The 27,001-nt window shown below is 31.4% G+C and overlaps 3 protein-coding genes across 8 annotated transcripts; 1 reads left to right on the forward strand and 2 right to left on the reverse strand.

The window, feature by feature from the left end:
- Window positions 1–192: 192 nt before the first annotated feature.
- LOC105839089 (acetylcholine receptor subunit beta-like 2) lies at window positions 193–6,067 on the forward strand. Its single transcript, XM_012685139.3, has 12 exons — window positions 193–483; window positions 1,381–1,529; window positions 1,836–1,880; window positions 1,975–2,084; window positions 2,289–2,469; window positions 2,879–3,035; window positions 3,226–3,353; window positions 3,584–3,759; window positions 4,095–4,247; window positions 4,671–4,780; window positions 5,105–5,217; window positions 5,362–6,067. The coding sequence occupies exons 1-12, from the start codon at window positions 432–434 to the stop codon at window positions 5,572–5,574; spliced, it is 1,587 nt and encodes a 528-aa protein (XP_012540593.1). The 5' UTR covers window positions 193–431; the 3' UTR covers window positions 5,575–6,067.
- A 475-nt stretch (window positions 6,068–6,542) lies between these two features.
- On the reverse strand, window positions 6,543–15,869 carry LOC105839088 (E3 SUMO-protein ligase PIAS3). 5 transcript variants are annotated; one of them, XM_036282706.1, is made up of 10 exons: window positions 15,477–15,869; window positions 14,705–14,838; window positions 14,224–14,393; window positions 13,561–13,662; window positions 11,607–11,751; window positions 10,270–10,569; window positions 10,028–10,129; window positions 8,036–8,276; window positions 7,495–7,923; window positions 6,543–7,135 (listed from the first exon to the last, which is right to left on the reverse strand). In XM_036282706.1, exons 3-10 carry the CDS (start codon window positions 14,388–14,390, stop codon window positions 6,927–6,929), a joined length of 1,695 nt encoding a protein of 564 aa, XP_036138599.1. In that variant the 5' UTR covers window positions 14,391–14,393; window positions 14,705–14,838; window positions 15,477–15,869; the 3' UTR covers window positions 6,543–6,926. The 5 variants fall into 5 exon arrangements, with proteins under 5 accessions (XP_036138599.1, XP_036138600.1, XP_012540590.1 ...); XM_036282707.1 differs by lacking the exon at window positions 15,477–15,869 and adding an exon at window positions 14,971–15,456; XM_012685136.3 differs by lacking the exon at window positions 14,705–14,838.
- A 2,488-nt stretch (window positions 15,870–18,357) lies between these two features.
- Window positions 18,358–26,167, reverse strand: LOC105833178 (chromosome-associated kinesin KIF4). Of its 2 annotated transcripts, none has more exons than XM_036283138.1 (13): window positions 24,282–26,167; window positions 23,314–23,539; window positions 22,738–23,173; window positions 22,354–22,622; window positions 21,807–22,247; window positions 21,315–21,690; window positions 20,196–20,562; window positions 19,806–20,100; window positions 19,572–19,699; window positions 19,285–19,419; window positions 19,012–19,191; window positions 18,647–18,829; window positions 18,358–18,527 (listed from the first exon to the last, which is right to left on the reverse strand). In XM_036283138.1, the coding sequence occupies exons 2-13, from the start codon at window positions 23,537–23,539 to the stop codon at window positions 18,486–18,488; spliced, it is 3,078 nt and encodes a 1,025-aa protein (XP_036139031.1). In that variant the 5' UTR covers window positions 24,282–26,167; the 3' UTR covers window positions 18,358–18,485. The 2 variants fall into 2 exon arrangements, with proteins under 2 accessions (XP_036139031.1, XP_036139032.1); XM_036283139.1 differs by having other exon boundaries at window positions 22,354–22,619; window positions 23,625–26,167.
- Between the last annotated feature and the right edge of the window lie 834 nt (window positions 26,168–27,001).

Below are 27,001 nucleotides of genomic sequence, written 5' to 3' on the forward strand. Positions count from 1 at the left end.
CTCTCTCTCTCTCTCTCTCTTTCTCTCTCTCTCATTCTCACTCATTACAATAGTCTGAATGCATTTCGGGTTCACGATCTCGTCGATTTCCGCGTTTTCGTCTTCGTTCAAAGCGCGCAGATGCAGACAGGCGCGAACCACCCCTGCACACCACTGGAACAAGTCGCGCCCTGAACAGACAGCGCGAGCGTCATGGCGACGACTTGGGATATCGATCGTGAACCAGTGGGATGCTGGCCGTCCGACGTTTTGCCGATCGCGCGCCACCATTCAGTACGCAAAGTGTTTTGTTATCCTGTTCTCTCGTCTATTTTTTACACCTCTTACTTGTAAAACTACTGCCAAGGTACATGTGTCAAAGGGTGGAACTCTATCGCAGCGAGTGCCCGCGAGTGTCTTATCTTTGCACGCACTTGTAAACAGCACCGAAAATGCGGATAACGGTGCTTACAGTTTTGCTCAATGTCTTTAGCATCGCTTTTGGTAAGCTTACTTGTCTGTTATCAACTAAAATAATCCAGCGAGAATACAAATAAGGAATACAATATTAAATAAATGTATTAGACGCAATTACCTCGTTTGTCTCATTAATTGTCGCAGTGTTTATTAAAATGACTTAATATAGGACATAATATAGAGAAATTGTATTTATTTTTTATGTATTTTTATGATAATTTATGTGAGAAACACTTTTACTGTAAAAAGGCAATTTAAGAGCATATTTTGTTAAATATTATTAAATAATTAATACACATAAAATTTAATTAAAACTGGTTTTAGACAGAACTCATTTTAGAAGAAATTATCCCAAAATTTTTATTTTTTTTGAAACAAAAGACATTCTATAACGTTAATTCTATTTAATTGTGAATGCATTTTACTGCCTATTTCTCTCTCTCTTTCTCTCTCTCTCTCTCTCTCTCTCTCTCTCTCTCTCTCTCTCTCTCTCTCTCTCTCTCTCTTATTATTTACTTTTTCTATTGCTATATGCTTTTATTCTATAAATGCTTTTGTTATCTTTTTCTATGTAATAGAAAAGAAAACGTTTGAGATAGAGAGTTTGCTTCACACTTATAAATATAATATTTTTTTAATGCATATAATCTATTCTCATAAAATAAGTAATCTGAATCATTTTAAATTCTTTTATAACCGAGCATAACAGTCTGCTTATTTCTAATATAAGAATGTAAATTAAGATAGTTTATTATTTTTATTTTGTTTAAAACTAAGATTTTATTTACATGTAAGATTTGGTCATAAATTAACGTCAAATTTTATTTTTTATTATTATATATTTTACGTAATATTTTATTTTAATATATATTACTTTAAAAATGTTAAAACGATTCTTTGAAATATTAATAAATATTTTTGCAGGAAACACAGTTTTCGAAGCAAATCCTGATACGAAGAGACTCTACGACGATTTACTGTCCAATTATAATAGATTAATACGTCCCGTTATTAATAATACAGAGACTTTAACAGTTTGGTTAAGTTTAAAACTGTCACAATTAATAGAAATGGTACATAGATTGATATATATAAATGCTACTTCGATATTTTAAAAGAATTATATTTTGCTTTAATTTCATTCATTCTACTCTATTCATATTACATTTATAATATAAACACCCCCCCCCAACACACACACACACACACACACACACACACACACACACACACACACACACACACACACACACACACCACGCGCGCGCAGTTTTGTATATATTCATATATTGTATATTTATAATATATATTACAAATATATATTTTTTGTTTCTATATTTAAGAAATTTATTGTTAATAACTAACGTTTATCTTTGCAGAATCTAAAGAACCAAGTGATGACGACCAACGTCTGGGTAGAGCAGGTTGGTTATATGTTAGCTTGTTTCACTTTTACGTAGTAGTAATCAAGCGTTATAGTCAGATACTCAGCAAACTAATATTTTTTTTTTCTTGCAGAAATGGTTTGACTATAAATTACAGTGGGATCCACAAGAGTATGGTGGAATAGATATGTTATACGTGCCTTCCGAGAACATATGGCTTCCGGATATCGTCCTATACAATAAGTAAATTGTAGATTTTTTAAAAAATATGATTCAAATAAAAATAAGTAAACTCTTTATTCCATAACAAATAGTAATAAAAAATGCTTATTTACTATTATGTAAATTCTATAAAAATTTGAAAAAATGGATATTTGATACATTAAAAAATAAGACGCTATAAAAAATTTTTTTCAAATTAATTATTTGTACTATTTTATTGTACAGCGCAGATGGAAATTACGAAGTAACGTTAATGACGAAGGCCACTTTAAAATATACTGGAGAAGTATTTTGGAAACCACCAGCCATTTATAAGTCATCTTGTGAGATTAATGTAAAATATTTCCCGTTTGATGAGCAATCGTGTATTATGAAATTTGGCTCATGGACTTACAATGGTGCTCAGGTTATAAAAATATATATTTAAGCATATAAGTAATGCATATTCTAGAAAAATTAAGCTCTCTTTCTCTTCCTCTCTCTCTCTCTCTCTCTCTCTCTCTCTCTCTCTCTCTCTCTCTCTCTCTCTCTCTCTCTCTCTTAAAATCATTCAATAAAAAATTTTATTACTTTTCATAATTTTTAATTTTGTTTGTATGATATAAATATAATAAAACAATAAAGTAATTTAAAAAATAACAATTTATGTTAAAATAAAATAAATATGATTAGTTAAAATATTAGTTATAATATATTACAATGAATAAAAGTTTTAATAAATATTTTGTGTATAATTTTGTTTAACTTTACACATTGTAGCTTTGATTTAAAAATATGCTTTTTTCTTTTTTTATTAAAAAATCTTTTTTCTGCAGGTAGATTTGAAGCATATGAAACAGGAGGCTGGTAGCAATTTTGTTCCAATCGGCATAGATCTTACTGATTTTTATCTATCTGTAGAATGGGATATCCTGGAAGTACCAGCTACTCGCAACGAAGAATATTATCCATGTTGTACGGAACCTTATTCGGGTAAGCTTTAAAAAAATTTTAAACTCTACAAAAAAATTCACTTATTTTAGTTATAGCTTTCTAGCTAACTTCTGACTAATAGCTTTTAGTAGCTCTTAACAGTTTTCTGCTATTTGTCATTAATGAAGTAACTAATAATTAATTTATCTTTAATCTATTTTGGATAATCATAATTATTTTTTAATTTCAGATATTACATTTAATATTACGATGAGAAGAAAAACTCTATTTTATACTGTCAATCTTATTATTCCCTGCATTGGCATCACATTTTTAACGGTATTGGTTTTTTATCTACCCAGCGATTCTGGTGAAAAAGTAAGTATATTATTTGAGAAACTATTAAAAGTTGTACATATGTTATTACGGAAAATTTCTTTATACTTATAAAATTGTAATATTTACTAAAACTTTTGGGCTACATTATGGATATGAAAACGATATATATCTGAATGAAATAGTCATAAATTCAGCAGGACAAAAAACGTTTAATTAAGATACTTTAAGCATCGCAAATATATTTATTATGTTACGCATTTTTTGCGCAGGTATCATTATGTTCTTCCATTCTCCTCTCATTGACGGTGTTCTTCTTGCTCTTAGCTGAGATTATTCCACCAACATCGTTAGCTATACCTTTGCTTGGAAAATATTTATTGTTCACCATGATTTTAGTTACTTTATCCATTTGGATCACTGTCTGCGTCTTAAATGTACACTTCCGGTAGGTCATGTCATATTTTATGTATTTTAGAAACATCAACTAATTTATGTCTCTTAAATATGAAATTCTATACATAAACTGATTTGGAAATGAACAAGTATATTAAATGGAAAACATCCACATATTTTTTAAAAATAAAAATAAAAATATTTATCTTGTAAAATGCAAATTATTTTTTTGTCAGAATTAAGCCATCTAATCTGAATTTATAACTTTGTGATTTTGCTATTACGAAACTAAAAATTGCGTAGAATAATTATCATAATTATTATAATTATTATAATTATTATTATAAATTTTGTGAATAAAATAATATTGAATTATTTTTACCGTAGATCTCCTTCCACGCATAATATGTCGCCATGGGTAAGACAAGTATTTCTGAATTGGATGCCGAGAGTATTAATGATGCGTCGCACGCCATATTCTACACCAGAATATGATGATACCTACACTGATAATGCATACACCAACGAGATAGATTACAGGTAATGTCACTTTTTTAGATAGAGAAGAGAAGGAAATTATGAACTATATCATTTTGTTTTACATAAATAACAGTAAATATTTATCATTCTTGTCGGTACAAGTTTGTTACTTATAAAGTTCTATTAACCATGTTCAAGTTACACTAAAGTTGAAAAATTAATATTTCTCAAAATAACGTAAAATATACTTATAAAATTTTTGGCTATCTATAATACTGTATAATACAATAAATTAATGGCCACTAACAATCAGTGGCCATGTTTAACGTCTAAACAGCATGTAAAGAAGTAATTAAATTGATTATAGAAGTCAAAGTATACGAGATATCATAAATTTCAACTAATTCATAACCGCCTTATCTTCTCTATTTGTTAGAGATGTGTAACATTAAATCCTTTAACACGTGGAATTTTTCACGACAGTGTAAGTGACTATCCTTTGGAACTAAAAGGAAGTCCAGACGCGTTTGAAAGTGTTACTTCAACGTATAAAAGTATTAGAGATGACGATGCACGGCAGCCGCATGCATCAGGTAATATTTCCATTATTCATCAGAAATTTGTTATTTGTCAAAATATTTCTATCTTTTAACACTTTAATTAGCTTATTCTTTACTTTCATAACGTTTGTACTGATGATCCAAATAATAATTCGTAATTTTTTATTTACAAGAATTTTTAATTTGTTATACACAATTATGCTTCATTGCAATTTGCATAAAGAACACATATGTGTGTGTATCAATATATAATAATCTAAATCAATAAAATAACATTTTAAACATCAGAAGTTTGTTAAACACATTATTAAACATAAAGAAAAAATTGAAGTATTATATTAACTTATCACATTTTAGTTACTGACAGCGAAAATATGATGCCAAAACACTTATCCCCAGATGTTATATCAGCTCTTCAAGGTGTGCGCTTCATTGCTCAACATATAAAAGATGCAGATAAAGATAATGAGGTAATTAAGTAACTAATATTCACTTTTACATTTCTCGTATTTTCTCATAAAAAATAATAATCTATCAGATATCAAGCATCAATAAATTTGACAAAATTAATGATATTCAATTTTATCACTTATATTACGAACGTTTCTCAATAGGTCATAGAAGATTGGAAATTTGTAGCTATGGTTTTGGACAGATTTTTTCTTTGGATATTTACATTCGCATGTTTCGGTGGCACACTGGGCATAATAGGTGAAGCACCTAGCCTGTACGACACGCGAGAACCTGTGGACCAACGACTTTCTAGTATAACATTCCGCAAATATATGTATCCACCGGGAGTAAACGGGACTTTTGACGAGTTCTAATTATCATGACACGCATAAAGTAATTCGCGTGTAAATAATAATGGCATGCTATGTCATATGTATTCCATTAATCACATTCGACACGTACCCTTTTCCTCTATATTTCTCCCATCAAAATATAGTTTTCCATGTAATTCAAAACTACAAATCTACAAATAGTTTTCCAATTTCTTGAAACACTAATCCTACTGAGTAAACAGCCATTGTAACATTGTCAGACATTAGGTCACTTATTCCATTGGTACAAAAGATAATTTAATATCAACTGAAACATGTAGGAACTTTTTGGAGTAATCACTCGATAATTATATGTATTCTTTTTTATTTAAAATCTAGATATTATACAAAAGTTCAAGATTATATACTATAATTTACGCAATTAAATCTGTTCTTTATACCAATATTGTTATATTTTTGCCTTCAAAATGATATATATGTCTAGTTAAGTGTTAAAAAAAATAAAAAACAAAAATATAGAAAATTTGGCGATAAATGACAGAGCTATTTATTAAATTTCTTATCAACATAATTATTCAAATCGTGCGAATTTTTTCATATTTTACAAGGAAAAATCAATTTTCTCGAGTAAAATTTATAAAATATTGTCTTAATAATTATAAATCTTAATTATATTTTTAATATCAGACAGGTATAAAGTTAATTAACATTTATGTAGCAACACAGACCAATTTTAAAGTTTTTCGATATACTTTATTACGTGTTATCACAAATAGTAATGTAGAAAAAAAAACTTATTTTGACATATAAAGCAAGAATCCAGTTTTTTGTTTCAAATGCCATAACTCACTGTAATTACAATATAAGACTAAAGATTAATTTTAACTTTTATTAAAAGCATTGTCAAACAAAGCTTTCATGCATTAAACTTATACAACGAACGTACCAAAAATAAGTAAAATATGAATTTGGTAATTTACATACACGAAATCTCATGTCAAAATGAAAAGTTTGTTACTAAAAATGCAGGTAACTTTATTTTCATTTACATGATTATCCACACATATCGATTGTATTACAATCAATTAAAATAAAACTTTTATTAAAATAATCACTTATCGCAGTCTCAGACTCAACTTTGACTTAACTATGTTATTTGTCAAGATTGAACAAAATGTGAATTGTATTTGTATATGGAAATGCAATGTTATTAAAATTATAATAAAAGAAGGTCTTTATTTACCTGAAACTTCTTCGAAAGCAATTAATAATAAAATTGTATAAAATGTAAAATTTTCGATTAAACCTATGGATACAGGAAAAAAGATTAGTGAGACTTTATCACAAAATGATTTTTATAAAAACTCGAGATTATTTTAATATTAAACATTTCTTTATTCTAAATCAATTATCATCAATTCTGGCGATTCACTTGTACTACTAATGGAGCTGGTCTGCGATTTCTTTGGCGATGAAATGCCACTAGCTGATTTCTTTGTACTTTGAGTCGGTATATTATCCTCGTCGTCATCATCACTATCAGATATCAAATCGATAATGACAGCACGTTTCTTCTCCTTTGGTGCCGGAGGATTGCTTTCATCTAAACAAACGAAATGTTAATTATCTGTAGCATGTATTGTCTAATGAGAGATAAAGTAAGTTAATCACTAAAGAAATTAAAATTAAGATATAAATGTTTTCAATTTTTCAGAAAAACAAAATCTATAAAATAAATTTTTAAATTAATTAAAAAATTTTTTATATTAATTTTTATTCTTTTTTTCTCTTACTATAAAAAATTTATTATTTTTATTAATAATTCTAAGCTTAATAGTACATTTCATTATGTGTTTTAAATAAAATTTAAATAAATCTTGAAAATTTATTCTTTTTTTTAGTAGTGTCGCCTATCTTTTAAACTTTTTCTTAAAATATTCTATGAAGTATTTTCCTTTTTACCTAAATCTACAGTGTCCACATCAATTTTATTATCCCGTGAATCAGTTGGAGTTTTTGTTTCACTTTTCTCCTTGTCTTTATCCTTATCTTTTTCTTTTTTCAGTACTAAATTCTCCCACGAACCGTCTTGTAGTAACTGAATCTCGTTCACGTCTGGCAGTAACTTATTTGAATTAAGAACTTCTTGAAAATATCCATCAATCACGAGATTATCGTAAAGTGCCGACTTGTCACAGACTGGACAATTCCAAGTAGGTTTTCGTTCATTCATTTGAAGGAACAAAGAAGCATCAAAGCATTGCAAATGAGAACATGTTGATGCACGACATGGAGTACACATCCTCATCTTTCCCAAAGGACAGGCTAATGATACTCTCAGTGACGTAGTAGCTATTTCACTATCCGCATCTTCGTTTAATTTCTCCTTAACTGTAAATTAATTCACAATATTTTTATAGTAAAAATTCTGTTGTTGCTATCCTCTTTAATACTATTTTAAATAAAATCTGTTAATTACTTAAAAAAAAACTTAATTACTTACTTAATCCTCTAGTGTAATCAGAGTGCCTTACGCCTCTATTTTTTAACCTACTAAGTAATTCAGCACTAGTTAACTTTCGGACGAGGTATATTGCGATTGCATATCGTCTACCATAATCAGCCGACCATGTGACACGAATCTCATTTCCAACAGTAGGTGACAATTTTACCAACGGACTAATATTAATAGGCCGTGGTGGTCTTTTCGGTTCTACACTTGGTTTATTAGTAGGTATAGGATTCTAGAAAAAAAAATATTTATTACAATAATTGCAATCTAATAGCTATTACGGTTTAAACTTATTACACAATAAAAAACATGGGCAATAGGAACAAAGAATAACGCAGACAAAAGATTTTCATGGACATTTCTATGATAAATCATATCGTCGCTTCGGAATAAAAGGGTGTTAACTCAGAAGCCGTTTGAAAAGGGCGTTAACTCAGAAGTCGATTAAAAAGGGCGTTAACTCGGAAGCCGGTCAAAAAAGGTGTTAACTCGGAAGCCGGTTAAAATAGCGTTAACTTGCGCCCTCAAATTTTTCTTCTCAATTTAAGTTTTGACAGCATTGCCGAAATAATTTGGTGCTCTACCTATATGTGCATATTCATTTTCGTTTCAATATGTTTATGTTTTAAATCGAGCACCAAAATTATTTTGGCAGTGCTGCAAAATTAAAATAAAGCAAAAAATTTTAGCAGACAAATTAACGCCTTTTTCAACCGGCTTTCCACTTAACCTCTTTTCTAATCGGCTTTCGAATTAACGCCTTTTTCAACCGGTTTCCGAGTTAACGTCCTTTTTAAACGACTTCTGAGTTAACACCCTTTTATTCGGAAGCGACGATATATCAGTATAATAAAAAATCTAGGAACATAAAAATTATCAAATATTAGAGCTTAAGCAGTAAAGCTAAAACAATAAGCAAATCAATCAATCACAGTCGAAGATTTCTCAAGACATAATGTAAGTGATAACAAATTTAAACTATCGATTTTCTTATTGATTATGTTTTTTATAAGTCATTATAAATTTTTGTTAATCTGTTAGAAACCGTGAGACCTAACCTCAAGCCGAATCATTGCCGATCATGAATGTGTAGAAATTATAAAAAGTATAATTAAATATAAAAAAGTATGTTTAGTGAAACAGTAAGGTGACTGTGTAATATAATTATTATTCATGGAGTGTTTTGAAAAAATCTCATCAATCATCTCCTTTCAGCGCTACTACTTTAAATTTTAACTCCTGCGTTTCTAGTCCCTACTCCAAGAATTCCGCATTGACAGTGGCAACACAGCCATAAGTGTTCACTATAGGAATAAAACAATTATAAAGGCGAGAAAGTAACAAATTGACAATCCAATTTATTCTTGCATGCCATTTCGTTATTATTCATGCTAATAGTGCTATATACATGTGATGTATTTGTAAGGCTCCTAAAATTGTCCAAAAATTAAAATTAGTGAAGAAAACAATATTTGAAAAATACATTTTCCGTTTCTTTCGACAGCTTTCGCACTGCGTGTTCTGTCACATAACTAGACTTTGTATGACATTTATTTTATGATTGTAAAAAGGGAAAAAGTTTTCGGAACTATTTTATAATAAAATTGTACTAAAGTGATTTGTTACTTCACAAAAATATCTTTTTATTTAGAAATGGCACGCAAGAATCCTCAGCATGATATTTCTCACTTCTAACATCAGGACAAATTCAACATAAGATAAAGAGCCAGGAGTTTCAAGGTGGACTAAATACCAGAATTAAGTTTATTGTATTATACAAACAAAATTCTTAATTATTCATTATTTTCTACAAAGATTAAGATCATTTAACATCATTAAAAAATCTTGTATATATTTGTTAAGTAGAAAGTTTTATTTATATTTTAAAAAAATGATCAGTCTTATTATGTCTTATTATATCAATTAAAACTTGTGCTTATATTTATAATTTTGAAAAAAATCTATAAATTTAGATTAACTCACCGGTAAAGGACACAATTTTCCGTTAACTTTCACTGCAATGTTTGGAGGAAAATAATCTTCCTGCTCGCATGATGTTTCTTGTAAACAAAATCGCATTTGTACCTAGTTATAATAAATTATATATGATTCACATAAACATACTAATGATATATTTTTATCATTTTCTTACATATTTTTTATCATAAAAATTTTTAATTTATTATACTATAAAATTACATTCTATATATGAGATTTCAACATACCTGTACAACGTAATCCATTTTACTACCAGCTCGACAATCACGTGAGCTGGCAATATCTGTCGCCTGTTGTGGTGTCAAATGAAACAAGAATGTGTTCTCCTGCAGTCTCATTGATCCCTGTGGCATTAAACTAGAAGGCTTCAATAATTCACCTAATAAATCAAAAAACGGAAGTTTCTTCAGCCTAACATCTGGATGAACCGGGTATTGACTTGTAGGTGCCATTTGTAATGGACCAGGTAAAACTTTGGTTGGATATACAGGTGGCTGATACGGATTATATGGCGTATTTGTAGTACGCTGAAAAGATTTAAAATAATATTTTTAATGCAATTTATAAATATGAATAATTATATATATTAATTATATATATAATAATTATATATATTATTAAATATTTTTTATTATTTCATCGTCATGTCCAGAAAAGATTAAATTTTGAACTCTAGAGAGACCAAGAAATAGCGACGTAAGAGAAAGTGGAAAGATATTTGGAGCCGGAAGACTTGTTGGTTAATATTCGGAATCGAAAACTTATATCGATAAAACAAAGCCGTAAGTTTTTAATCAATTAAGAACTTATAAGCGACCAGAATAAAAATAAGAATAGTTGGACCAGTAAAGACCATTGCACGTACATTTTCTTAATCGTAATCGTAAGAAATTGAGCCATGCGATTGGTTAATTCAGTCGGTTACGACTAATTTGAGCAATATGATTGGTCGAAATCTTACGATTACGATTAAGGAAATGTACGTGCAATGGCGTTAAGAGAGCTAGTAGCCTGTTAAAATTATTGGAATTCCGAATTCGAATTTACTTTTGCTCTGAATTTTTCCTTTAAAAAAACACGGAGATAGTAGAATAAGTGCGAAAAAAAAACCAAAACCATCTTATTGTATTTCTCTTATATTGATTAGGTGGGAACATGCTTACGTGCATACGTATGTAAGCGCATAAAATTATTAAAGTCATTAATAATAAGAATTATTCCCCCCCCCCAAAAAAAACACACATACACATGTACACACGCACGTGTGTGTACATTCACACATACAAAAAATGCATTAATACCCACAACAAAACCTGCTAAGAGGATATATAGCAAGTGTCTTAAATAGTAGTCACAGTCAAACAATCTACTGTTTCTTTTATATTATCAGAAAACGAGTTTTCCTTAATTAATTTCTCATTTAATGACGTTGACTTTTTGTAATCATTTAATGAATACTATCTACAAAAATATAACTCCTTTTTGAACACCCTATATATTTAAAAATTTTCAAAATATAACTTTTTTTAACACTCTATATATTACAATATACATTTTTGCTTACTTGTGGTGCTACACTAGTATAACCAGTTGACTGATATACTGGATTGGTTCTAGGTGCCTGAGGTAAAGATGCTTGATGCGCTGGAGTCAATTCCTTTCCAGCAGAAACTGATGCCTGTTGCTGTTGCTGCTGGCTAATCGCTTGCCTTGAAATATATATTTTTATCATATATATTATATTTTTCTCCTTTTTAAATACCAAAGCAGACTGAAAAGTTTGTCCCCTTTAATAACACTTTAATAAAACAGTAATAGGGAAAACAGAAGATAAATTGACAAATGTCTATTGCAGATTTAGAGTTCCAAGTTTTAAACTTGGTTTGGATGATATTTTTTACAATAAATTCTGTTTACAGTGTTTGTAGTATCATTATTAAAATTGCCTATTAATTTAATTTGAGATATTATTTTCAGCATCAATCTATAATTACATTTCAAGTCATTATTAACCAATAGTTTATAGAACTAAAAATGTATTTAAAATTTACCTATAAATACTATTAGATTAAAAAACTAACCTCTTGTTAGCACTTCTTTACATATTTGTATGTGTAAGTTTCAAGTTCATAGCTTTTACATTTTTTTCAAAAATGTAATGTGTTATGTATTGTCTTTTATTGTCGCTGATTTCTTGATGAACTCATGAGTCCCATAAGAATAAGTAAAAATGCACATGGATGTGTGTATACCATTTTTATTGCTAATCAATTATCAACATTTTGCATTATCAAGAAAAAATAACTTAAAAAAGAAGTATTAAATTTAAATTTTAGGATAAAATTCCTCAATTTCTCTGAATATCAATAAAGTAAAAACCTTAAGAATTCAAGAAGATAAATCCTTTAAAAATTATAAATTTTCCTGATTTTTTTTTATATCAAACATAAAATATTAAACCCAATCTACAATGAGTAACATAGCTATAAAAGTAAAGATTAAACTATTTTTAGTAAAGTAAAAACCAAGAGTAAAAGCTACTCTGCAATGGTTGTAAGCAGTACAGAATGATGAGTAACAAAATGGAAATTGCTTTAATCAACTAACCAATCATGTTCAAATGTACAGTAAAACTAACTTTTTTGGCTTAAATTCGATGAAATATAGGTATACTAAAAACAATGTTAACGCAAGAAAAGGATATACTGGAAAAGATTACCTGTTCTTGTCATACAGTCCAATTACAAAAGTTAAAAAGTTCAGACTTTGGCATCCATCAACATAGAGCATGGTCTGGTATAATGCTAGTCAAAAGTAAGTTTCGGACTGCGGTCTACATTTTGACGCTACATATACTTCAAAGCATCTTATTGACCAATTAGAAGAAAACAAAGAATTTTATGAATTAACCAATCAAAAAATGCTTTGAAACGTTTGTAGCATCAAATAGATCTTGGACTCAATGTGGAAGGATAGTAGGCGTTGATGGCCAATTTTGTCTTTATTCTGGTCTTAATCAATCAGTATCATAGACAAAAATAGAACTATTTGATAGCCACTTGCTATCTCACTCATTTTTCCAAGCCCAGTTTCACATATAAATAATATAGAGATGGTGTAATGCTCTATGTTGATGCATGCATCACATCTGATCACATCATAATGGCACATTTTTTCATACTGTACAGCACATAGAAAGTTAGAGAGGCAGAGGCAGAGGCAGAGGCAGAGGCAGAGACAGAGACAGAGACAGAGACAGAGACAGAGACAGAGACAGAGAGAGACTGCCCTTTCAGATAGCAGTCTGTCCTTTTGTGTTCTGCTTATGCCATATGCATACCACATTTTCTTTGCATTCTGGTTATGCCAGTGATTAAACATGCTTATTCTCTTTATCTCTCAAATGTTAATAAAACATAGGAAATCAATCAAAGCTACCAGACTCTAATTTGAGAGTTTCTAGTAGGGACAAAACTTTTCTCATATATACTGTATATATACATATTGATAAAAAATACCTTGTTGAATAATAATTTCTATTGTGCATGTTTTGGTCAATTTGTGGCTCAGTAGAACTACCAGTTTGTCCATACATTTGATGTGTTGCCATTTGATCTGCCCTGGAAAAAATTTTCTTTCACACTTAAAGTAAAAAAAGCTCTTATTATAGTGTGCTGTCTCAATATGGTAAATGATTCTTCTTGGGTGCATTCTACTTAGCATTTGCAATGCTTTTAAAATTTCTTTCTTGTCATTTATAAAATATTTTAATATATTAAACAAGGACAAAGTCAAGTAAAACTTGCCCTTTTATATCACTTAAGGCATGTTTCACTTTAATACTCACAAACGTCATTTATCTTTGTTTAATGTTTGATAAACAAGGAAATAAGTACAGGATCATTTCAAGCATTAAGTAGAATACACTCTTAAATTAATTTTATTAGTTTTGTAACTTTAGAATAACCACAAATATGTATATAGACCTGTTCTTTGTCGCTGCACTACTGAACTGGTGCAACAAGTTAGAATAAGACAAATATATTTTTTCTCATTCTAACTTATTGCACCAGTACAGCAGTGCAGCTACCAACAACAAACTTTATAACTAGTAAAAAATATCTTAATATTGTTAGGCACGTATGAGCGCTGAGATTTTTCACTTGCAATTTTCCACTTACTGTATTGTCTTGTATAATTCACGTATTTTGAGCCGGATGGCTGGATGTGATCTTAAGCGCAATAATTCCAATGCACGCGCTTGCAACTCGTTTTTTCTGCCGGACTTATTTCTACCGGCGAAACCAAGAAGCATCTGAAGCTCAGACACTCGAAAACTTAATACCATATTCTGTAATCAGAACATTCCATTTCCCCTTATACTTAGCATCATTTTCCACAAATTGTATTTTGTAATAATTGTATGAAAATGTGTTATTACAAAGTTATTAACAAATGTTTTTTCAACAAAAATTATCAGTGTTATAAAATTTTTTGAATAAAAAATTAATCATAAGGACATCTCATTATGGACAGTGTGTTCAGTAATGTAGATTAATAGCACTCAGTGTTTCTTTATTATTAGTTTCTACTCTTCTAGATCCAACGAAGAAGAACTAAAAACAAGAACCAAATCATATTAAAAAATCACAGAGCACTCACTGATCCACTTTGTCTACTGAACACGCCTATACAGCAGACAAATGCAAACGACTTATTAGCACTCTAAAACGTTCATTGAAAGCACCAAACATTCCAGCGAAGTTGGAGCAACGTTTCCGCAATATTGCTGAAATCTTATATTTTGTTTTGTATTTAGAAAGCTCGTGTTACAAAAACGACATGATGGCACACGAATCTTTGGACAATCGCGATATCCAAAAAGGCGCACAAACGATAAGTGTTGAGGTTACCCATAATATGTTTACATGCAATGAGCGCGTAGCGAGTCGCTGGAGTCACAAAGTTCCATTCCTCAGAACTGTGCCCGCCGCGATCCACCGTTAGTAAGTTAACGCGCGGCGAATTATCCGTGGCAGTTTCGTTCCGCGTAACCGTAGTAAACAGATGTAACCAGCAATACGCGAGACACGAAGTGCGCGCGCTACAGAAGGAAAAATGGACCGGCCACGCATCGGGGGCGTGCATAACACGGGGGCCGCAACACAAAGCGAAGGGACTCAGCTCAAAGTTTAATAGATCGGATGGTACAGGACGAAACGATCCATTCAGCGCGACACGGGTCCGGGAAATTGGGAAAATGGGGGCCTTTAAGCTGGTCAATCGGCATTTGCCCCCCCACGATAGTTCCGGAAATCGATGCGCGATAACGGACAGATAATGTGACGCGAATGTCCGTCAATGGAAAAAACTGTGCATTTTTCCGCCGCCCTTCATTACACCTGTTCTCTTTTATTAGCGCGCACTCACTCACCTCGAGTTCTTCAGTATCCGCCATCTTCCTGGCCGACTTTTTAGCCGCAGCCGTTTTGCCGACAATTATTTCACGAGAAATTCACAAGACTACCGCGCGACCGCCGCAGTCACGCCCGCAGCCGGCCTCTCTTCGCGTCGGCCTTTCGCTCGTTCGAGCACTATTACTCTCGTTCTCTTACTCACTCTCTCTATCTCTTTCTCTCTCTTAGCTTCTGTCCACTCAACGCTACAAACGCTTCGAAACGTTTGATTGATCTATCGAAACTGAAAATTTTATTTATTAATTAATCGAAAAATGCTTCGAAGCATTTGTTGCGTTAAGTGGTCCATATAGCTTATTTTTTTTCCTTCTTCTATTTTTAAATCACTTCTTTTGAATCACGTATACTTCTCATCCACGAGAATATTGGCGGCAATGAGAGAAGGCGTTGCCAATTTTCAGGATCTGCTACCGAACCACGATAATAGGGCCTGTTCGCGTTACTTGCACTTTTCGCACTCGACATCTTCGCTTTCTCTTTCTCCAGTGCTCAAGTATACATTTATCTCGTTTAAAGTGCAAAAAATTTTGGGGATTTCAAGCAACGCGAACAAACCTATTTTACTTCGGCTGCGTTCCATTTGGCGCTCACAGCGCCGTGAGCATGTAATCCTCAAGGGAGTGATTGGACAACGCGGATATCGTTTTCTATTGGTCGGCGGCCATTTTGATCAAAACCGAAAATAGAGAAAGAGCGAGCGAGTAAGGCCGGTATTCATAGTCAAATCTTATTTAAAGCAGAGAGGAACCTGAGAGCGGCCACCGTGGCTTTTTTCGTGCGACCAATATTTGACTAGCATCAGCGCCAAACGTGGATGTAAAGCCCGTTCTACATTAATTGCAGTCGCCAGTTGTAATTTGCAACACCCAATAAATGTCTAGCTTTAACTAGAAACTAAGCGTCTATTGGATGTCGCAAGTCGCAACTAGCTGCTTGCGATTAATGTAAAACAGACTTTACATCCACGTTTGGCGCTGATGCTAGTCAAATATCGGTCGCACGAAAAAGGCCGCGGTGGCCACTCTCAGGTTTCTCTCTGTTTAAAGATTGTCTCAAGCAATGTCTTAAGATGCTAATACCAGGCCTGCTCGGTTTAGGAGTGGGGGTATAGGCATACGTAGAAAAGGACAATCGTAGACGTTGAAAAGGGACGGACGATATACCAGGTATTTTCTTCTCTCTCACACGCAGGCGTGTGTAAGAGAGAAGGAAATACCTGTTATATCGTACGTAAGCCTTACCCCCACCCCTGAAATTTGGGACAATTCTCGGTCTAGATATACTATGTCTATGGCTAATACGGTGTCTTATGTCTTAAGATGCTGGGGCTCGATTCTTGAATTCATTTGCAAGAGAAACGTATTCGCAAATTCTGTTCTTACAGAAAAGTTGAAAATTTATTGGCTATCATATGACTTTTAACCAATAAACTTGCAACTTTTCTGTTAGAGCGGGTATTTGCGCATACGTTTTCTTGCGAATGAATTCAAGAATCGAGCCCCTGCACTCTAACAGAAAAGTTTATTGGTTAAAAGTCATACGATAGCCAATAAGGTTCCAACTTTTCTACAAGAACAAAATTTGCGAATACGTTTCTCTTGCGAATGAATTCAAGAATCGAGCCCCTGTGATTGATTGATGGCATCTTAAGACAGTACTTAAGATGATCTTAAATTTAAATAAAAATAATTTTTTTTTATATTTAAATAAAAAATAATTTTAACTTAAAAAATTATTAAATGAAAATAAATTTCATAATCATCAATAATTACAGTAGCTGCATATGAATTGCTTCTAAAACTTAAAAAGTTAATATTTTTATTATTATTATATTAATATATTGGTTATTTAATAACCTATTTTATATTTACAAAAATATCTTATTATAATTTCTTTTAATAAAATACGTATCTTACAAAAAATTATAATTACAGTAAATAAAATAATCAAATTAATTTATCACTGATATGTTTTTACTCGTGGTGAAAAAGATTTTAGAAAATATTGTCAAATAAAATAAAAAGTTAACCTCGTTAACCTCGTAAATCAATCTTTGGCCGGAATTCATAGTCGAATCTTATTCAAGTTCCAGCTTAAGCACGATCTTGAGACGTCAATGCTGTTATTTCATTGGTTAAGTAAGTCTCAAGTCGGCTCGAAGCTAGACTTAAGGCAATGTTTGAGCTTAAGATCGGTCTATGAATCCCGTCCTTTGTTGTGTTTTTTGAACGTGTCTAACTGCCTACTAGAAGAAACGCGCGAAATTTCTGATTGGCTGATTCCCTCTCTATGAGGGAGCGTTTCCACCAAGCGCGTCACGTGTCGCGTTGTTCTTCGCGTCCAATCAAAACGTCCCATTTTATTAGGATAAAATATAATAGACGTTTTGATTGGGCGCGAAGGACGACGCAACGCGTGACGCGCTTGGTGGGAACGCTCCCTTACTTTTTCGAGATTCCGTTTTCCGAATTCCGGCTGCCATGGGACAGCACCCTCAAGAAGACTCCCTCTATATTATATATTTCTATGCTTCCACAATGATATATATATATATATATATATCTTTGAGTATATATACATGGAGGAGGAATTGCTATGGTTTCATGTAGACCGAAAGTGTGTCCAAGATCTGTGCGAGAGAGAAAGGTATATTATGATACTTGCTCTCTCTGCGCATGCATCAATGCTCTAGTTTACACCGAGCACTTGGTACGCGTATCAAGTAGTGAATTTAAGCTGATCAGCCAATGATTAAACACATTTATTAGTTAAGTCACGTTTATAAAATTTTATCATATAAGTCACGTATATAAAAATATAAAAAGCGAAATAAATATTCTATGACACGAAACACGCACGAAACGGAATTTTCTACAATCTTTTGAAATTAAATAATACATTCAATACTATAATAAGTAAATGTATTTTTTGTATGCAATTAGAATGAAAACTTGCTCTTTGTAATTTCATTCATCCTCCATGACATCTGAAAACAGCGTAGTACGCAACTGGAAAGAAAAAATTACAAATAAAAATTGACGACTTACTAAATAAATAATATAGTATGTAAGTCATTAAAGTACAATACGTAATATGATACGTAATATATATAGATATGACAACTTACATTCTTTTCGTCTTTATTCTGACATTGTTCCGAACAACTGCAATTATTGCAGGCAACGCCATTCTTTCGGCACGTACATACTCGCGTAGCACATTTCGTTTTACAAGCACATTTTATTGGACATTTTAGCTCATTGTCTTCCATCTTAAAAGTCAATTGTTGACCCGACAATTTTGATTTTTTCTGATGAAATGAGTAAGACCATTATTCACAAAATTACAGTATAATTTCAAAATTATATAATTTACGTAACTTGTTATATTTTGCATTCATCTACTTGATAATAAAAACTTTTTATATAAAGGAAAGGAGTGCAATTAAAAAAATATTATAAGGCGCAGCTTTTTTCTGTAGCACAAAATTACCTGTTGTATACGACTATAAAGCGGTGTTTTTTTCCAATCTGGATCTTTGTCGACATCGTCTACTATTGAACTATTGTTATGCGTTAGGAAAACATTTTCGTCGATTATTTCTATTTTACTTTCTATTTTCTTTATTTTCTTCAATTTTTTGTTTACATTCAAATTAGTCTCCGTTAAAACCTGAAACGTATAATCATATCTTACCTTAAGAAAACTCGCATAAAACATTTGTCTTTGACATTATTTAACATAAAACTCTTTACATTTAATTACCTGTCTGTTAGATTTTGTCAAAGATTTTTCACTACAAAATGTGTCAGATGTATCTTGCATACCAGATGTCACGGACAAAACTTTCTCCTGTTTTTTAAATTCTTCTAGTTGTGCTTCTAGATTCTGGTACTTTTCCTAAAATCAGCCAATTATCTTTGTGTTATTAATTCACATACATTTATTCACATTTATATTATATTATTATTACATAAAATATTATATTAAAATAATTTATTACAAAATATAATTTTTTTACAATATATATATCTAGGTATGTATTTACTAACTTTCAATTCGTTATATTTGCAACATTGTTGTTTCCTGTCTTGCGTAATTATATGGAATGCCGTTTCAAATGCCACCTTTGCATCCGCTATCGTACGTATCATATTCCATCTGGTATTTGCTCTAGTTTCTAAAGAAAAGACATTTGACTTGCTATTGCCATTTATCACAGGTACCCTACTGTATGTGAGATCCGCGGTTATTAAATATTATTAAAATTATTTCCAAGCTCTTACCCTGATCTGACTCAAGAATCTTTTGTTGTAAATCTGCAATTTGTGCATTGCGTAATTCTATGAATTCTGTAATAGTCTCAAGCTTTTCTTCATCCAAATCGCTTTTTTCTTTTAGCTCTTCTAATTGAAGTACCAAGAAAGCTCTATCTTGCATCAATTTCTTCAGAGAATAATCCGCTTCTATGGTGGCCATTAATACTTCTAATTCGTGAGTCATCCAAGTTTTTATCTCCTCTTTGCTATTGACCTTTCTTTCTTGTCTTTGCGCTGCCTTTTTTTGCATCTCCAATGCACCCTGTACACATAAAGAGTCTAGCAATCAATAACCCGCAAAATACTAAGAAGCAAAGCTTTTGTATTCTTAGATATACTGTCGGCAAAAAAACATACCTTCAATCTTTTGTTCACTGCAAAAGCTTCCTCCATTTTTCTCTTGAAAACATTCTCCTGTTTGTCATGTTTTATTTTCATACGTACCATTTCATAAGTACGCTTACGATCTTGCATTCTTAATTTATTAATTTCCTTCTCCTTGGATTGTTTCCACTTTGTAAAATTATTTGCATCATTACGCATCTGTTTGATAAGTTTGACTCGAGTTTCTTTTAACGATTGTATCTCACTAGAGAGAGTTTTAATTCTTTGATCCTGCTTCTCCTTCGCCTTGATTATCTTGTTCTGTTCTGTGCACTTGCGCGTCAAGTCTGCTATCTTTCTTTCTAATTCTTGCACTTTTTTACGACGCGTCTCAGCCAATCTGCACAAAGAGTATTCAAATAAAATAAATAGAAAGCTTCGTCTGCGTAGTAAACCTTTTGCTTCAAGCTCTAAGGCGTTTATTTCAAATTTTTAACTCTTCAAATTTTAAACTCTACAATTGCGATCTATTTGAAACCCGTATGAAATTATGGGTTGCCAGTCACGATTTCCGATTGGCGATTGATAAATGGATACAAGTAACGACAAACTAAATCAGCAACCGATAGATCGCTGCTGAAGTAGAACCACCAGGGACAGAAATCCAGTCGGGCCTCAGAAGAAATAGGACCACCAATCGTCAACCGGGAACCGATAACCAATCATCCGTAGCTTGATACATACTTTGTAAATCGCATGTAAAGTTTAAGCTGAAAAGCTAAAGGCTTACCACACATCATCTATTGTATACTAGATGTTAAAATAATTGTATCAACATAACATGCGCGGTGACGCATGGCGACGCGTAACTCCACATGCAAGAACAATTGATTTTTAATCGGCAAATCCCAGATTCGATCCCAACCATGGTACCAAATATCGCGCTTTTCCAAGCTCAGCCCCATTTTACGAGAAAGTGAGACTAAACAAGCTTAGTAATTTGGCACTTGTAAAAATTAAATAATATTTAAAAAAGCCTACAGAAAGATATTAAACAGAACAGAGTGGCTATTAGCAAAATCGACACTGTAAAGAAAATTGACGATCTACGCTCGTGAACGTATCTATGCATTGTATATACGTTCAACTTACTTAGAACTGACATTGTGCGCATGAACCGTTTGCAGATGCTTCTCTTTTTCCGTATGTAGCCGTTTGATCTCTTGCTCCATCTCTATTACATTCCTACGGCTTTCCACAGTTTGTTGACTTTTCAAGAGTTCCGACACCAAGTTTTCTTTGAGTGCCAACTCTTTATTAATACTTTGAACTTGGTTATTTCGTTCCGCTTGCCGTAACGTATGTTCCTCTTCCTTTTTGTCAAAGTAATCCAAACTATCTTCGACATTATTCAAATCCTCTGCACGTACACATTCCACATCTTCTATGTCCGTACCACAATTTCTCGAGTTGAATATTTCATGATTTATGAGTTGTTCAGATGCTTTTCTTTCATCATTTTGGATATCTATAAGAGTAAAATGAACATTGAATTAAAATTTTGCATATTGCAAGTTTATATTGCAATTTGTGACAAAATATTCGGTATAATCAACGAAAGAAGTTTCGGCCAGAAAAGCTCACCTAACATCTTTTCGTATATCGCTTTTAATTTATTACGCTTCTCGTTATCAATTTCAGGACAAGTATCAAAATTTTGTAAAACTTGCTTGAATTCATCCAATAATAATGCCATAGCGAATCGGATTTTTTCCCGAGCTTGTTCGGCCATCTCCGCTCGTTCGTGCATAACAACAATTTCTTCTAAATTTGAATTCAACTTTTCCGTCATGTCTCTAAATTTGTGCTGTAAAACGCTGTATTTCTTCTCAAGTGCTTCGTATTCCTTAGGACATGTTATATTAAGTTCTTGATTCATAAGAGCTAGCCGCAATTCCTGGACCAATTTGTTCAACCGATTGATCTCCACTACTTTCGAATCTTGATTCACAATCGGCTTGTTCTTTATCTTGCGCGCACGGTCCGCATACCTCAATGTACTAAGTGTCTCATCCAAATTATAATCTGCAAGAGATAGAATTTTTTAATATTAATACTAAAGTACAAGTTAAAATAGATGTAAAAAAAAAGGGGAAGAGAAAAAATAGCGATCAAATTCTCGAGTACCAACCAGCGGGACTGACACAGGCAACCATAAGAGTCATGGAGTTACCACCCAAAGAATCTTGTAATAATCTTGTAAGTTTACTATCCCTATATCCGATATAAGTTCCAGAGGCACCATCGCCAAGTTGCGAAATTACATTGCCCAGTGCCAGTAATCCTTTGTTTATATTTATACCCTCTTTGAATCGTTCCCCAGTGGTTTGAGTTTTTTTACTACGTTCAGATCCCGCTAAATCAACCAGATGAAATTTGGCCACTGTCGCTGTACCCCTGCTTTAAAAGACTCAATTATTTTCGTTATCACAAATTTGTAATCGGTACAAAATGGTAATTCAGCGAGAAAGTACATCGATAGGAATAAGAGACCTGTAAATTAATTATCACTCACGGATTATCTTTCTTTTGCTGACATACACATAACGTAAATATTGCGTGACTACGACTACTATGCGCATTCATTGCTGTCGCTCCAGTTACACGACCCATGGAACCTTGGGTCAAACACTCTAATGTCTCATGAGCATTTATTACTTGTTTTTCAGTTATACCAACAATTCTAATGCTCTTTCCATCCTCTCTAATATCTACTATGGACTGACTCTTCTGCTTATCAGACAATAGATCATATAATTGCTCCTGATATAATTCCATAAATGAGACTGCAACTTTAAAGCTCCAATCTTCCTTGGATTTAATTACTTCAAATATGTCATATATAACTCTTGGTATAATACCCTTTTCTCCCACACCTGTATAACTGGTACCCATGGAATGAGTCTTACCACTTCCAGTCTGTCCATATGCTAATATTGTAACGTTATAACCTGAAAGAAAGAGAGAGAGAGAGAGAGAGAGAGAGAGAAGTAATGATTATTATTTATTTTTTATGTTAAATAAGTGCACATAGTAGTATATAAAAGATAAAATATAAAACCTTGCAAAATTATGAAACATACATATTTACCTTGAAAAATATTATCTACGAGTCCCTTAATTGCTGTGTTATAAAAATCCTCCTGTCCAATATAAGGAGGAAATACATAATTGTAAGTGAACGCTTTGTCGGTATTACATATGCGAACTTGGGGTTCTCCAGGAATAGCCTCTAAGCACATTTGACATCCTTTTTCTAGTTCACTTTCCACTAATGGACGAATACGTAGAGCAACACGCACAGTATCGTCACACATCTACAGTGATAACAATGTTACATTAAATATAGTCGTTAATTTTTAAACTTTGGGAGTATGGAATAGTAATGCTAATTCCTAATGCCTTCTTATTCCTATTATTATTTACTATTTTATATTTATTTATTTTTATTTTAATGTAAAGACAATATCAAATGAGACTCCTGATAGGTATTATGAATCATTGATGATAAACATGAGTTATCTTTATAAGTCTGTAACTATGATACATACATATAGTAATTATATACAAAATTTATATTTTAAGTCTTACTTTACTAGATATTAATAAGTTAATATATATTTCAAACTTTCCATTAAATTATATAAAACCTACAAATTAAATCATAAGAGAAATATCAAATCTTTGTGTCTAACATACATTTAATCTTTTTTAGGATGGACTTTTAAGTTTTTACACTGATGTATAATTTTTAATGTTTCAAAAAAAAGTCTTGTTTCGAAAGGTCCTATTTTATATGACGCTTTTTTATCAAACAACACTAAATTGTTGATATAAAAAAGATAAGTCAAAATCTTATACAATACGTATACACACACACACACACACACACATATATATATATATGTATATATATATTTATTTATTACAAAGCACCTACACAAATAATAAAACATCTACCTTTAAAAAAAAATTGCATAAAATTTGCTGTTATTAAATCATAACGTATTAAAGCATTCATTTCTGTAAGTTTACTAAAAGTATATCGTTTATACTTACTTTTAATACAATCCCTCGATAAGAACTATAAAAATCTACAGCGGAACGTAGTCTAGCGAACTGTGTAAGGTTTTCACATTACATACGTATCTACCGCATGTTTATCAATATTCATACTGTAAGAACACTTTGCCGACGATATGATTTTCTCTTTCCCGCTCCACGCCTTGCGCGCGTGGTCGACCGAAAGCACCTCTCGTGGGCGAGCGAGAGATTTTTTCGGTCGACCACGCGCGCAAGGCGTTGAGCGGGAAAGAGAAAACATTTTTTTGTCATTGCAATTGGAATTTTGCTCCCGCACAAACTTTTGCACCGGTATGAAGTCAGCTGTTGTACTAACACTTTTAATAATTTGGAAAACGCTATTCGATTGCTAGTCGTTTGCTAGTTTTTGCATGTTTTTTAGTTTTGTTTGCATACTAATTATTTTTTGCAAAAAATCGAAATAAAAATTTGGACAAGTCGCTATTCGGAAAAATCGCTATTTGGAACTTTTACTTATGAGTCCGTACTCAGAACGCGCTAACAAAAATGTCATAAGGAATTGAACAATTACAATTGAGTATTTTTATAAAAATCTACTGTGATTCGTCAATTTCCTATGGCTTAAAGCTTAAATCTTCATTGTAGACTACGCCTAATAGAAAAGTTGCAAGTTTATTGGTTAAAAGCCATAAGGCGGCGTGGGATCTTAAGACGTAAGATTTAAGAAATTGATTAATCACAATTGAGTATTCTTATAAAATTCGACTGTGATTGGTCAATTTCTTAAATCTTACGTTTTAAGATCCCATTGTAGACGCCTAAGGCGTAGTCTACAATAAAGACTTAAGCCATAAGAAATAGACCAATCACAGTCGAGTTTTTTAAAAATACTTAATTGTAATTAGTTAATTTTCTTACAACTTAAGGCTTAAGTCTTCATTGTAGACTACGCCTAAGATAGCCAATAAATTTCCAACTTTTCTGTAAGAACAAAATTTGCGAATACGTTTCTCTTGCAAATAAATTTAAGAATCGAGCCCCCGGAATGATTAGCTAAAGTCGGTCGAAAACGCTAATAGTCTCTTGGAAATATTTTTGTTTATTTGAGATAAGATTTTTACAACCGACAATCCCTGATAAAAATTTAATTTTTAACGTTTTTTTTACACTTCATTGTTTCAACACACATACACACTTTAGCAATTATTTTGATTAATCATTATAATGAAGTAAATAACAGTCTATAATCATTCTGTAATCGTTTTGATTATATGTATAAATTTATAAATCTATCGTTAAATACATAATTAAAAACTTTTATACAATTACAGAAAATTCATTTCAAATACTGAAAATTTTTTAAAATTTGAATTGTCTTTATAATAAAAATTATTGTTATATTGTTGAACAGTGTATTAATAAATTCTAGGATCCAATTTTCCTCTTTTAGGAATGCATTTTACTAATATATTATTTAATAATTGTATATAATAATAAGGTGATAAAATTATCTCATACAACACAATGTTCTATTGATAATTAGAATCAATAAGATAATTTGTAGAATACATGCATACATTTTTATCGTTTCTATCTTCCAAATTCAAATTAATGTATAAGAGATTTTCTATACGTTTTGCATAAAAGTTTTGATCACAATATCATAAAATAATAATAAAATTAAATTTGATAGTCAAGTTTAAGTCAGAATGTTGCTGATATTCTCAAAATGTGTAAAAAAATTAAAATTGATAGAATTTCAAGATTGCGAAACAACTATGCGTTTTATTCGATTGATAGAGGTGTTCTGTTTGTTGCTTCTTTAACTTTTAATTTCAAAATTATAAAACTTTTATTAGTAAAACTTAGTTCTATATCAATGAAATTGATATCAATGAAGGATATATATAGATGGCCACCACAAAAATTAATGTAAAAAATTGGCTTTGTTTAAAAAGGTCACAATATTTTGTTAGAAGTATATATATATATATTTGTATAAAATAAGTTGTTATATCGAAATATTAAATACTTAAGTGTACACATATTTGGGTGATAATGCGGTTAAGTTTAAAAAGAATGAGGAAGTATATGTGTAATTAAATGTGTAGTTAAAATGTACTTTAAAAAATTTTCAAAATTCTTAAAAGTAAAAATGTCTTATAATAAATGTTGACTGTTGTGTTTTGTCATATTAGCGTTATTATATAACAGTAGGCTACTAAACAAATAATATCATAAATAATTACTAGAATTCGTCAGCTAATAAAGGAGATAATATGAGTGGTCATATTATTCGCACTGGCTATATTACCATCTTCTCCTCTATTATATATATACTAGTTTAAACTATATAAATATTTAATCGCATATACGATTACTAATTATAATTAGTAACCCTATATGTAATCCAATATATTATGTACATATATTAAAATGTTGCTTATTTAACAAAAAAAATTTTTTAAGCAGACATTTTTCTATTTTGTTTATAACTATAAGAAAGCAATACAGTATTTTTTAATTTTTAGATAAAAGTAAGGATCGCGCTACCAGAGCAGTTAAAGCTGCAGTTGTCACTTCTCATAATTTTAACTGCTGCTAGCGATTCTTACATCTTATTTAAAAATTAAATAAAATTTAAATTAATTGTATTATGTTCTTATAGTTATAAACAAACCAAAAAAGTGCCTGCCTTAAAAAAATTTTTCAAAAATTTTTTAAATATTTTTTGA

The sequence above is a fragment of the Monomorium pharaonis genome, chromosome 2 (genome assembly GCF_013373865.1).
Source record: "Monomorium pharaonis isolate MP-MQ-018 chromosome 2, ASM1337386v2, whole genome shotgun sequence".
Taxonomy (NCBI): Eukaryota; Metazoa; Arthropoda; class Insecta; order Hymenoptera; family Formicidae; genus Monomorium; species Monomorium pharaonis.